This window comes from Alligator sinensis, unplaced genomic scaffold (assembly GCF_000455745.1).
Source record: "Alligator sinensis unplaced genomic scaffold, ASM45574v1 scaffold366_1, whole genome shotgun sequence".
NCBI lineage: Eukaryota > Metazoa > Chordata > Crocodylia > Alligatoridae > Alligator > Alligator sinensis.
In genome coordinates, this window is record NW_005841851.1 from 5,402,893 (window position 1) to 5,416,772 (window position 13,880).

The following is a 13,880-nucleotide window of genomic DNA, read 5'->3' on the forward strand; positions in this document are numbered from 1 at the left end:
CCCTTGCAGCCCAGTAGGGTCCATGTGCGGGCTGCCATGTGTGACCCAAGGGTGAAGGGCAGCGTATGCAGCAGCCAAAACCTGAATCAGTGGACGGAGGTGCTGGTGAAGAGAGTCAGAGAGGCAGAACAGCGGAGGCAGGGGGACGTGGAAGAGGGGGACCCACTGTCCCATGCTAGTATGCCATCCACCAGCCAGTCTCCTCCACCACCACAGGTGCTGCCAATGTGGGCCAAGGGCATAGCTTCCATGGTGGGGTCCAGAGGCACCAGACCCTACTATCAAGCAGGTAGCACTCAGGCCTTGGTGGCTACCTATCTTGCTGAGGATGTGGAGCCACTACTGTGTGACCCCCTGGCCTACTGGGCAAGCCGCAGCCAGATGTGGCCAGATCTGGCCACAGTTGCCCGCGAACACCTGTCCTGTCCACCGACCAGTGTTCCGAGTGAGAGGGTGTTCACCATTGCTGGGGATGTAGTGACACCCCACCACACCTGCTTGGATCCTGGTTTGGTGGAGCAGCTGGTGTTCCTCAAGGTGAACCTCCCGCTGCTGGGGTTCCCCAAGCTCCAGGTGCAGACAGAGTGAATGCCACCCTCCTCATTCCATCCGCACCCATTTCCTTTTTTCATTTACTATTCCTTCCATCCAGGAACAGCACACAGACACACCAACTGCAGGTGCTTCCTCAGCCTGACAAAAGTTTTTTCAACCCAAAAGCTTGCTAAGATATATTTCTGTAACTAACTATTCAGTCCGTCTCCTAAAAGATACCAGATTAGATTGACCCAAAGGAAAGGACCTTGTCTGCCAGTGTCATGCCCTTAGACCAAAACCCCTAGCACCTGACCGGAAGGACGCAGGGCCCTGGGCACATTTAAGCCCCAGGACTGGGGTTGGCAGGCAGTTCTCTGGCAGCTGCTGGAGAAGAAGTTACTGCAGGAAAGGAAAGAAAAGCTCTAGTCTGTGACAGTTTGGCTGCCTGAGATGCTGCTGAGGGTACTGTGCTGCTCACTAAGTTTTTACCTGTTGTCATTTAAAGTGGTGGACCAGACTGAGGCTGTAGGGGAGGAGGCAGTCTCATTGGGGCACGCTACCTTGTTGTGTAGAGGCCCCAGTACTAGTGAGGGTGCACCTTAACACACACACACACACACACACACTCACTCACTCACTCACTCACTCACTCACTCACTCTGTTACCCATGTCACAAGTTTTGCTTGTCAGCAGCCTGAGGCACAGTTTCCCAGAAACCCCTGCACCTATCTCCTTGAAAGCTGGCAGGCTTCATGGCCTCAAGGGGCTATCGTTGCTGCAAGTTTAATCCGAATCAGGCAAATGATAAAATTATAGGCAGTTTTGTGCTTCCCTGTTTAGCCTATGGGCAAAACGTCAAAAACAGCATCAAAAGAGTTTCAATGAAACAGAACAGAACAGCAGTTTCAAAACAAAACAGAACTCAAAATGAAAGTGTCCCATCGAAATGTAAGCTGAAACAGAATGGTGCTGTTCTGCACAGCCCTATTAGACAAGGTCAAAGTAGGGTTTATTTGCAACTTGCAAGGCCACAGCTGCTGGAGAGGCAGGGAAATTTTAGTCATAACAATGTACCTCAATCTGGATTTATTTAAATCTTCCACTTAAATTTGTGTAGGGCAGTACTACTGAAATGGGTAACTTCATCTGCAGAATACAGAGACAGTGAGACAAATAGCAGCAATGAGATGACTATGACAAGCTTCTCTATGTATGATCTTATCACCAGAAGCATTTTTCTGCCACTAACATGCTAATTAAATGCTGTGCAGCAGTGGTATTGGCAGGTTTACTTTTTCTTGCTTTTTTGTTTGGTTTTTTTACCTTGAAATAAAGCAGATGTATGTTCATTCTTTAATTAAATTTTGTGTAAAAGGATTCTGGAATGCACCTGTATGTCTCTCGTCACTGTGGGCTCATTTTTAAAATACCGGTCTAGCTTTTTGTTAATTTGGCAGTAAATTTAATTTTAATTTAAGAACAGTTGTTTTTGTATTTATTCTTTGGTGACAGGTGTAGTGGCTCTTGAAACAAAGATGTAAATTTCACTAGCCAATTAAACAGAACAAGGCCCAGGTGTGTAATTTGATGCATATGATGCTGGCATTATCAAGACACGATACTGTTGGACCTTCCTCCTAATAGTTGTATCCAATTTGATTCCTCATTTCTCAAATTCATTTCTTACAACAGCTGAGAACATCACTCGTCCTTTCACTATTAGCCTAGTAATTGTTTCATCAACTCAAGTGAATAAGGTAATGTGTTTTAAGAGTGGCTTTTGAAAAAGGCAGCTCTAATTGAGAGCAGTATCAGTCTCCACAGAATAGTTCAGACTGTGCCCAATCTGATGTTTTAGTCTACAGAAGCAAGCTAGTTATCACACCTGGTTTGATTACTGAACATTCACAAAGTAAAGTTATACTGAACAACATTCCACTCAGGCTTAGAGTAACCGATTCCATAAGCATATTCAGCATCTAACAGTCCTTTTCTTATCACTTATTTAATTTCAAGAGAAACCACTTTTCTCTCATGTCTCGACTGCTTACATAAAACGTGTATATTACTCTGTGCAAAAGAGCCAGAAAGGTTGTTTGAGATATTGTTATTCATTAACCAATATCATTTTGCAGTGCAGTGTTACTAGTCAAGATGTGAGCACAACAGTGAAATGTATTTCCACTTCCAACTCAAAACACTAGAATGGAAAAATCTATACTTAGAGTAGGCTGGATTGATTTTAGTTATCAAAATGTTTATTGAGATATATACAATTAAATAATTTCTATACACAATATACAAACAACTACAGTTTCACAACGTATTTTTCTAGTCAAAAAGAAGCTTAGAAGTTTTCATTATATTTTACTCCATTACTTCATTAAAATATCCTGATGCCATGTTCCCACCGGTTTTAGTTGCACTAGTACTTTGCAATTTAATTTTGAACAAGTCATTCAAGTAACTATCACAGTATTTTACAAGGGAGTTTTCTTTCCCTCCCCCAAATAAGATTTTAATGAGTTCAAATATCTTCAGTTTGAAGACTGAGGTTCTGCCCCATCTTCACTCCTCTCTCAGTCCAGCAACACATTTTCCATAAAGGTTTAAATTGCAAGATGGCTTTTCTAGCCTTTACTTTAGTTATTTTACCTCCTCTCTTTCCAAGTAGCACAAACAGAAGTTATCCTTACTCAAGAGTGCCATTGTGTCCCCACCAGAGTGCCAGCAAAGAGAGAGGACCTGGAAATCACCTGCACACACAGAAGAGAAGCAACTGAGCAAAGAATTCAGGCACACTAAAACATTTTCAGGAACTTGAGCAGGATGAAATAGGGTCATATTTCAGAACCAAGCACGTGGATTAAGACCTGGCCCCTGGTGTCTAACAAAGACCAATCAATTCCAAATCTCCACAATTTGCTAATATAAGGTACTTCCTATGCTAATTTGCTAATACTTTCATGGAAGTAAATTTGAAGTAGTTACCTTTTTAAAATGACCCATACAAACAGTAAGGTTTCTTAAAGCAATTAACAACATAGCATATCACTGAGTGCAAATGTTCTCAAAGACCTTGTAACTAGCCATTTGGGGTTGAGGTAAGGATATATGGGAACTTTAACTGCTTTTTAGTGTAGATATTGCCATATCTTCTGTAGCTACTTTCAGTATCAATTAATTTGAGGTATCCAAAAATGCATTAGATGCTTAGCTGTCCTAATTTCAGCATCTGAAATTCTGGATAGCTACAGCTTCTATATGCAGCCAGCCCATATAAAAAGCAAGGCCTTTAAAGTACAGTTTAGGTATGTCAGTAACTTAACCATCATAGGCTACATCATCACCTTATATTTTGCTCTTCTTGTTATCTGGTTATCCAGTTTCATTTAGAGTGTATTATTTAAGGAAAGGCAATATGTACCTTTTCAGAAGTTCCAAACACACTTTTAATCCATCACTTCAGTAACAATGTTTTGACCAAATCACCACATTAACAAATGAGTTTTGGGTGGTTGTTTTCGGGGTTTTTTTTACATGTAGTTGCAGCAGTAATTTCAAGCTGCCTTACCTTCCATTGGTACCTGCACTGACACGCATCCTGCTGGGGACCACAGGTACACTTTACTATTTCCAGTGCATATGGCAAGTCGAGGTTGGCGTGGGTCCCACTGAAATGAGTTAACGGTACACAACTGCTCCAAGACTACGAACAACTTAAGCTTCTGAATGTCCCAGATCCAGATGGCATTAGGAGTATTATCTACCAAAATGGAAACAGTGCCAATACCGTAAGAAAAGAAATGCAATATGCAGTGTCATTTCAATACCTGACATTACACGTTTTCATTGAAATTCCTGATCTGTATTACCATTTACACCACTGGCAGCATGGTGCACAGTGCATAAAACTCTGTATGATTAGCAGGACTGATTAACAACCTTACAACCTGCCTTGCTGATCAGCCCTTAAGTAATGATAAGAGGTGCCAAAACTGTAGATTGAAAGCCCCCTGCGCACATCATTTATAGCAGAGGTATACCAGGAGTACAAGCTTACTCTCCAAATAGGCCTTAATCTGCCATTAAGGGGAACTGCAACTACAACAAAAGAGTAGTTCAGTTTATATTCTTGTCCTTAATTGTCTTTTCTAAAACTACTTACAGTGCTATTATTGGTGGTTTCTGTCACATGGACATTTCTCAGCTAGTAACTGGATTAAAAGCTTCTCCCTCAGCTGATTCCATAAGAATTTTTCTCCATCAGTTGAGGTAAACTTTAATGAGTCTAAGAGCCCCCCAACTCCTCTTAGGGCCACAAATTTATATAGTCATATATAGGAACTTCAGTATTGCCAATGGAAAGAGCTATATGTTCAAGCCATCATCTCTGTATTTAAATAAATAAACAATAAAAAAGCCAGTGTTTTTAAAACTGCAGAATACCTATATACAAGGAGATATTCATTACAAACGAAGCCAGGGGAGATTGGTGTTTTACCCAGTATCTGCTACATTTATGTATATGGTACAATAATTTAAATATGAAGGGGTATAGCCAGTTATCACCTGGTGCATTAAGGCCAAGTGTTTGAGTTCATGTATCACCAAGGCAGCAGTTAATAGCTGATCCCTCGGTCTATCATTTTATGATGTGAAAACTCATGGGCTGAAGTTCTTTTGTGTTTGTACAGTGTTAATTAACACAATGCAGCCTCAGTCCTGACTCCAGCCTTGAGGTGCTACCATAATACAAATAGTTAACAATTGTGGTATTTACTTCCAAGATTACCTTCAGAGGGTAGATGACAAGACCTAGATAAAACCAAAGAGATTTACCCTCTAAAATATAGCCCTCTGGGAACTAACCATTTTTAGTTGCCAGGAAACAGTTATCAGGACTAAATGCCAGTGTTCCAATTCCAATTCTTGGATTTGCCCTATCAGCAACCGGTTTGATGTACTGTAAAGACATGGGCACCTGGGAAATGTCATCTAGAATTTGAAATAAGATCACTTTAACAAACAATTTCATACAGACAAGGCACTGATACATAAATCGTACCAGCTAAGCATTCTAATCTCAAATAAGAGAATAATATTTTTCATTTGATATCATTCCATAACTGGGGGATCTTTGACCTTGTTGGCCATAGCCAAGCTCACCACCACTGCCCTCAGATCCCTTCCCCAGACCCACCATTGCCAGAAGACCCCCTCCTGTAACTGGCAGACCCCCCGACCTCTTGACTCACTATCATCACCACATCCCTCACCACTATCACCCCCACATCCCTCCCCACTGCGGAACCTCCAACTGCTACCTCTGTGCTGGATCTGGCCTGAAACGAAACCTGCAGCCCCAGGTGAGTTTGATACCCCTGAGTAAACTAATATTCCATATGGTAAAACTTCATTACTTCTTTGCCTTGCATGACTGTTAACTAGGTAATGACTATAAAGTGCACAGTGCACTTAGTATTTATCAGGGTGGATAAAAATCAACAATTAAAAAAAAAAAAATCAGATTATTTCATTTAAATCAGATTTGATTTAATTGTATTTTTTTAAGATGCTTTAAAAATAAACTTACATATAGTTTTAATTTAAGGTGTGTTAAAGCTCAAAGTTAGAACTTCCTATTATATACTATTTGAGACAATATATTCATGTAACCTTTTTAGAAGTTTTATAAATAGATCATAACAGGCCATGGACTATATTAGGGGCCCAATCTTATAGGGTTCCCAGAGGCTCCTCTATAGATTAGTAAATATTAAAGAAAGTCACTCTAGCCAATGGGACTCAGCGCTCAGTCTAGAAGATCCCATTAAGCATCTCTATGATGCTGAGTTTCAGTTGTCCAACTGGATTTGTCTCTCCAGAAATCGTATAGGCAGACAAAGTTCTTTAGGTAGATGTGATATTTTTATTACACCAACTAAATAGTTGCAAAAATTGTTCTTTGCAAGCTTTCAGGCACAAATACCCTTCTTCGGGCACAGGGAAAGTTTGTCGTCTCCAGAAAACATCCTTGTTAACAGAAGTATATGGAGATAAGAGATAACAGACCTAACTGAGATTACCCGCCGCCCATCAGCCCTATCGTTTCTCTGCACGTTTGTGAACACACAGTCAAGCTTTTACCTTTCTCTAAAAGTACAAAGTTTCAAGAAGTTAAATGAATAAAGGATATCAAGAATACAATTTTGTAGAAAACAATTAAATCAAGGCTTCCCGGCCAGTGATTTAAATCAATTTACTTTAATCAAGTCAAATCCACCCTGGTATTTATGTTATCTGTTATATGTTTTATAACATTGACTTAAAAAATATAAAGATTTTACACAATCACCAGCACCATAACATGCAACTTTTGCTTACATTTACTTGGTATACTGAAGAGAGAGCTGGCCAGTTCTCTGGTCGGTGGGAAAGAGAGTTTCTGTGTTTCTACAGTTGCAGATTTCTCCACTTCCTTATAAACAATCTGAATAGAAACAAAAGACAGTTCCACAAAACAAGATTTGAACCAGAGGTATTAAAAAGTTATTAACATTTCACTCAAATCCAGGACTAAAGAACATTCATTTTAATGCATACATTGTTTCTAAATACATCTAGTTATTTCATAGCTGAAGTAGCCAGATTTGAGAAAGCAAATTCTCAATTTCAGGACTTCATATTCCCCTATTTGAAAACTAGGTCCACAATCAGAAAAAGCTCTGTGCCACAGAAAACCACAATCTATGAAAAATGAGTCAAAGAGAGCACATACTTCCCATATGTTTATCAACAGAAGACAAAATTGGCTAATATAGCCCAGCAACCGTTAGTGGGTAGGACTTTGGTTTTGATAAGACATGTGAATATTTCATTTCATGGCACTGAAAACTAATGCAAATAAGCCATACTGAGGTGATAGCAGAACAGAAAGCATATATATGTTGTGACTATAACTGAGAGTTTCTAAATGTCAACACCAGTATGAAATTGTACCAGCAAGTGGCTCCAGTCTTTCCAATGCAAACAGACAGGGCTATTCTCACTTGTTTCTGGTTCTGACTTTCAAATTTTGACTTTTATCCTCAGAAGCAAAGTTTAAAGATAACTGATGTGTTTGTACTTCACAACTCTTATAACCAGAGATCATGGTTTTCTCTGTTTAAAAGATTCAATATTTATAATTTTAAAACAATTTAGAAGCCTACTAGTATCTCAATCATTATAACAAAATAAATCCTAAATATCTATTTGGTGTTTGATTTTGGGTTTTTTTTAATCATAGAAGATCAGAGCTCCTGCTGCCCCCTTCAGTCACCAGGATGCAAGTCCAGCTGCAGCTGTCCCTCCCACTGCTTTGTGGTGCTGAGCAGCCCCGATTTATTGGTGCCCCTCACTCCCAGCCCACAGCTCTCCATCCCTGCCAGTGCTCCTCATTCCTGACCCACAACACCTCACCCAACTGTGCGTGTGGGGCAGAGCCAGGGAGGGTGTCTGACTGTAGGTGATGCAGAGAGTGATTTCAGACCCAGAGAGTGATAGTCTATGGAACAGTTAACATGACTCATGGGGACCAGTAGCACCCCCCAGGGTTCAGTACTCAGACCAGTACTCTTTAATATATTCATAAAGGATCTGGATTCAGGTGTCAGAAGCAAACTGGCTAAATTCGCAGACTACACCAAATTGTGGTGAAGTGCGGTCACCCTAGAGCAACGATTCCCAAACTCGGGTCGACATAAGTCACCAATGTGATGCCACAGCTGGCAAAGCAGATAAAACTCTGGCTTGCATCTACTGATGTATCTCAAACAAGACCCAAGAAGTTGTCCTCCTGCTTGGTGAGGCTGCAGCTGGCATAATGCATCCAATTCTGGGCTCCACACTTTAGAAAGGACGTGGAGAAGCTTGGGAGAGTCCAGAGGAGAGCCATGTGCATGATTAAAAGTCAAGAGAACAGGCCTTACGAGGAGAGGCCGAGAGGAATGAGACTCTTCGGCCTGGACAAGTGAAGACTCAAGGGTGACTTGGTGGCAGTGTATAAGGGGAGAACATCTGATCACCAGGGCACCCCAAGAGAAGACAAGGTCTAACAGTCACAAACTGGTGGAAGACCATCTTAAACTGGACATAAGAAAAAACTTCTTTACCATCCAAGTGTCCAGTCTGGAACAGACTACCCCCAGAAGTGGTGATCCTACTCTGGATACCTTTAAGAAATGCTTGGATGTTTATCTTGCTGGGGTGATCTGACCCCAACTGATTCCCTTCCCCTTGGGCAGGACCCAATGATCTTGCGAGGTCCCTTCCAGGCCTAATGTCTATGAAGACACCATAGGCGATACATCAGAGAGACCGGGGGGAGCATGCATCTCCCCCGCAGATGTGTGTGCCTACAGCAGGACATAAGGCTACAGCCTGACCAGACCGACACAGGCAGGAGCTGCCTTCGCAGTCCAGTGGGCAGGACCCAGAGCAGGAAGGCAGAGCAGGGCAGCAAGACTCATTGCTGCTGCCACTACTGCTGCCAGGACCTCCAAGTCAGCTGCGCTACCAGCAGCACGAGGAGTAACAGACTGGAGGGGTGGGCCGTGCTGCCCTTAACCTCCTCCTGCTGCCACCTGCTTGCATGCCAGGCTACGGCTCTACCCTGCCTCCATGGCCCTGCTGTCACTGTTCCCCTCAGGTCAACCATGCTGCCCCCCAACCCCACCTTCCCTCCAGGGTACAGCCAAGGAGTAGCCTGAGGGGAGCAGTGGCAGGTGGGGCATGGCACAGGGTAGAGCTGCAGCCCAGTGTGCACACAGCTGGCAGTGAGAGAAGGTGAGGGCAGCACAACCTCCCCCTTCCCCCCCACCAGTCTGTTACTCCTCATGTTGCTGGCAGCATGGATGGCATAGAAGTCCTGGCGATGGCAGCAGCAATTAGTCTCGCTGAGCTGTGCCAGGTCCTTGCCTGTGATCGCTCTTCTCCCACTCCCCACCAGCCCCAAGCAGCCCCTTGCAGGCTAGAACTCTCCCAACCTACAAGGGGAAACCCATGGTTTCCTATATTTTTCTCTTTCAAAGGATAAAATCTGCATTTTTCCGTAGCAAACAGAAAACCCAGATCCCTGCTTATAACTTATTTTGAAAAGATGACATAGAAGGAGAAGGAAAAAAGACAATCCCCCCCAAAAAATCACAATGAAGTTATATACCAAGAAACTAAAACAATTTCCTAACAAAGTAAATTTAAACCAAACATTCTGTAGTTCAGGTCTTTTGGTAAGCAGCAACAGTATATTTATGCTGACTTAAAAAAATTATACATCATGAATACTAATCCTTACATAACATACTAATAAATAAGATTTGCTTAAGTTCCTTCTATCAGCTGTATAATACAATTACAACCATTGGAGATCCTCTTTTACTTCATCTGAGAGAGACTATCATGATTGGGGTTAAAATGTTCTCTGCTTCCTGACAACTATGAAGCACTCTGTGGTCTCACACACTTATCAGACTCAAGGATAAAAATAAACTGAAAGAAAATGCTCATTGAGTTTAACATGCTTGTAAAGATGAAGACTGGTCAGATTACAAATATTTCAACTGAACCCTTACCTAAACGCCTAGTCATAACATAAATCTGTTTACGTCATAGAGAGTACGCTTTCATGTTCACAACACCACATGAATACTCAGTCTAACAGTCACCATTCCTAGCAGAAGACATTAGCATGTGTCAGTAGTCTCCAGGAATCAACCACACCATATACCTAGACAGAATAAGAGACCGTGGGTGCATTCAATCAGATTAATCATTTTTAGCTGACATAAATTATCCTTACTTCAACATTTTGATTTAATTCCTTTACCAACATTTGCAGGCCAGGAGGAAATCAGGACTTCAAATTAAAATATTTTTACTACTCTCTCTCACCAACAGATAATGATCCAAATAGGCCCTGATTCTGTACTTACAATCTTTGGGTTAGCAATGATTGGAGGATGCTCAAACTCTGTGATCTTCTTCCACGTCACATGGTTCAATATGCGTACCTGATTCAAAGACAGTGTTGTAAGATGGGATTGCTATGATGACAATTTTGAGTCTTGACTTCAAATTTTTGTTTTGTTTTACCTTTTCATCATAGCTGCCAATCGCCAAAAACTGACTGCTGGGGCTCCAGGCAATTGATTTAATACCCAGTGACCATTCATATGCACGATATGTGGATAGCAGTCGGCCATCAAGGGAGTACAGCAAAATTTTATACTGGAACACAAATTCATTAGCTCTAAAGACTAGCGATATTGTTTAAAAAAAATGAACAGGCCACAAATTTACTGATACAAACTGAATAGCCTTTTGTCAGGTTATCCTCACCTAAAATCCACATATGTTAAAGGAAGAGTTGTCTTTTTCTCTACAAAGGTAAGTTATTACAAAGCAAACTAGGGTGTAATTTTAAAGAACACCAATTACTCCATACTAACTGCAGGGTCACTCAGCACACACTAGCTTTACTGCTCAGAGGCATTTCAAGTGTGCTATAGATTCACATCCTCATTTACTCAAACTTAATTTACCAGGTAAACAATCCCTTAGTGAAAACTCTTCTGTTAAAGATCTGGGTAGCTGTTCTGCCATTTTTCAAAACAAACTAAAAGTTACATTTTTAATATGATACATATATTAGAAAGAATAAGATGGATAATTTAGTAAGTGTCCTCTGATGGCAAATGCAGGAACTGTTTGATATACATGTGTAAGACCACCACCCACTTAACTGCATGATTGCTTTTGCTAAAAAAATATGCTCTTATGCTGTTATTCTTTTTGACAATATACTGCTTTATGTTGTAAAAGCAACTAGGAAGTGTCATCTTTAAGCATTTACAATCTTTAGAAACAAACTGTCTCTCATACCTCCAGACAGGTATCCCACACGGCCAGAACACATCCATTTGGAGCCCATTCAATGCCAGCCAAGTCTTGAGTTTCAGTGTCAAAATGCTTTCCAAATGTAGAGAAAAGAAAACTGAATAGTTAAACACACAGAACAGTGTTTACATCCAGCTCTGCAACTTAATAGAACAATCCACTCTAAATTATCACTTCTACTTATTTAGATCCTATTGCTGAGTTAACAGATTCCACCCCCGCCCCCATGTTTGATTATATAAAACAAAATTATTTTTCCTTTGTTATAATATTCTACTTTCACTCTTTCTTTATTTTCTCTAGGCAAGATGGACATTTTCCTTATTTTCTCTAGGCAAGATGGACATAATTAAGCTTTCTTAATATGAAATGCATTTTCTGGTGGCCTTTCATAGCATGCATTCTTTAGACTGCATAGTCTACTTTAAATAGAAAATATAGACATACTGTATTTTACTCAAATCTAAAGACAACTCTGAATTTAAAAAGGAGCACCCCAATAATTAGATCCCATACAAGGAAAAATCTTAATTTGGTATTATTTTTATAAACAGACCTACTGACAAAAACTATAGTAATACCAGGGGGTGCATCTACACATGCACTTTACTGCAGAGCTGACCAACTAACTCCACAGTAAAGCATCACTGTCTACAAGTGCCCCGGTATTAGTGCACAGTAAACAAATTAAATCCACCGTAAGAAATATCTTACAGCAGAGTAATTAACTGCACTGAAATGCATATGTAAATGGTGACTGGGCAGGGGCCAGACTCCTGGTGGCTGCCTAGACAACAGCGCCACAGGTTTTGCACCCTCATGTCCCAGCCAACCCCAACGCTGCCACCCACAGCCTGCAGCTGACCCCACCCATGCCAGCCCGGGCCTGCTCTGCCCCAACTCAAATTGCTGCTGTCCCAGGCACACATGTAGATGCTCCACCTGAAAGCAGTTTACTCTCACTCAAACAGCTCTGGAGTTTATTGCTTTACCTTGATTTCACATGTAAATCATAAATTTCACATTAGCTTCAATTCAAACATGAACTTAATCTATATTAGGTTCTGTCCAGAATCTGGTGAGTGCTACTCCTTTCAGACCTACAACTTAGGACTGGTCATTTTCATATGGGACTTCCTGAGGCGCAATGGACTTCACCTCTCAGTGAAAAGTAAAAGTCTTTTCTCCAACAGGTTGGCTGATCTCCTATGTCGGGCTTCACACTAGCTCAGACAGAGGACGGGGAGGCAGAAGGAGAACATCAGGAACCTGCAACCCATGGGACGTCCAGCAGTACAGCACAGGTAAGCAATAAGCAGGTAAGCTATAGGGGGCCCATTGGGCATCAAAGCCAGGGGGCAACAAAGGCGCCAGTCACAGGGCTCAAGTGCCTATACACTAATGTTAGGAGCATGGGGAACAAGCAGGATGAACTAGCACTCCTGCTTGAAGAAAACACTTACAACTTAGTGGGGTTAACAGAAACCTGGTGGGACTCTACCCACAACTGGGTGGTACACATTGAAGGCTATAAACTGTACAGAAAGGATAGAGTGGGGAGGACAGGGGGAGGGGTTGCGCTCTATGTCAAGGAGCGTTATACATCAACCCTTATCAAAACGGAATTGGAGAAGGAGAAAGTAGGATTGTGGGTTAGGACACATGGTGGTCAAGGGGAAAGGGATTTGGTGGTAGGGGTCTGCTACAGACCCCCACACCAAGGGGAAGAACTAGATTTGGAACTCCTGATGCAGCTCTTGGAGACCATAAAGACTAGGGAAGCGGTAGTCACGGGGGACCTAAACTACCCTGGCATCTGCTGGGAGACGCAGACAGCAAATTCCCACCATTCACGCAGGTTCCTATCCTGTGTACAGGACCTCCACCTGATGCAGGAGGCACATGGTCCCACTAGGGGGAATGCCTTACTGGACCTGGTATGGGGAACGGGGGATGACATGGTAGGGAACCTACAGATCAGTGGTCACCTGGGGGGCAGTGACCATCAAATAATAGAATTCACCATAAGGCGTAGAGTGGGAAGGTAACTAGTAGGGAGGAAGTGCTAGACTTTAGGAAGGCTCACCTGAGTGAGCTCAGGCATTTAGTCAATGATGCACTGCAGAGTAAGAGATTTGGCGAGATGGGAGCCCAGGAAGGGTGGCTGTGCCTTAAGGAAGCGATCCTTCAGGCACAGAGGGAGACGATCCCGATGCGGGGGAAAAGGGGTCAAGAGGTTTCCTTGGCTGACCAGAGAAATCCAGAGCAGCCTAAGGGCAAAAAGGGGGGCATATAAGCAGTAGAAACGAGGAGAGGTTACTGAAGAGGAGTATGACTCCTCAGCTCGCAGTTGTAGGGAGGCAGTTAGAAAGGCCAAAGCTACCATGGAGCTGAGGATGGCATC

At 42.1% G+C, this 13,880-nt stretch overlaps 1 protein-coding gene across 3 annotated transcripts in view; it reads right to left on the bottom strand.

Moving 5' to 3' along the window:
* Positions 1–2,372: 2,372 nt before the first annotated feature.
* The window catches only part of WRAP73 (WD repeat containing, antisense to TP73), a 39,456-nt gene continuing 27,948 nt past the window's right edge, over positions 2,373–13,880 (bottom strand). The window contains exons 6-12 of one of the 3 annotated variants that reach the window (XM_025212149.1): positions 11,462–11,548; positions 10,673–10,807; positions 10,513–10,590; positions 6,926–7,031; positions 5,411–5,536; positions 4,113–4,304; positions 2,373–3,294 (exon numbers count right to left, since the gene is read on the bottom strand). In XM_025212149.1, coding sequence (XP_025067934.1) covers positions 3,185–3,294; positions 4,113–4,304; positions 5,411–5,536; positions 6,926–7,031; positions 10,513–10,590; positions 10,673–10,807; positions 11,462–11,548 — 834 coding nt within the window. In that variant the 3' untranslated portion in view covers positions 2,373–3,184. The remainder of the gene's footprint in view (positions 3,295–4,112; positions 4,305–5,410; positions 5,537–6,925; positions 7,032–10,512; positions 10,591–10,672; positions 10,808–11,461; positions 11,549–13,880) is intronic. The other 2 variants (XM_006016216.3, XM_025212152.1) reach the window with 2 other exon arrangements.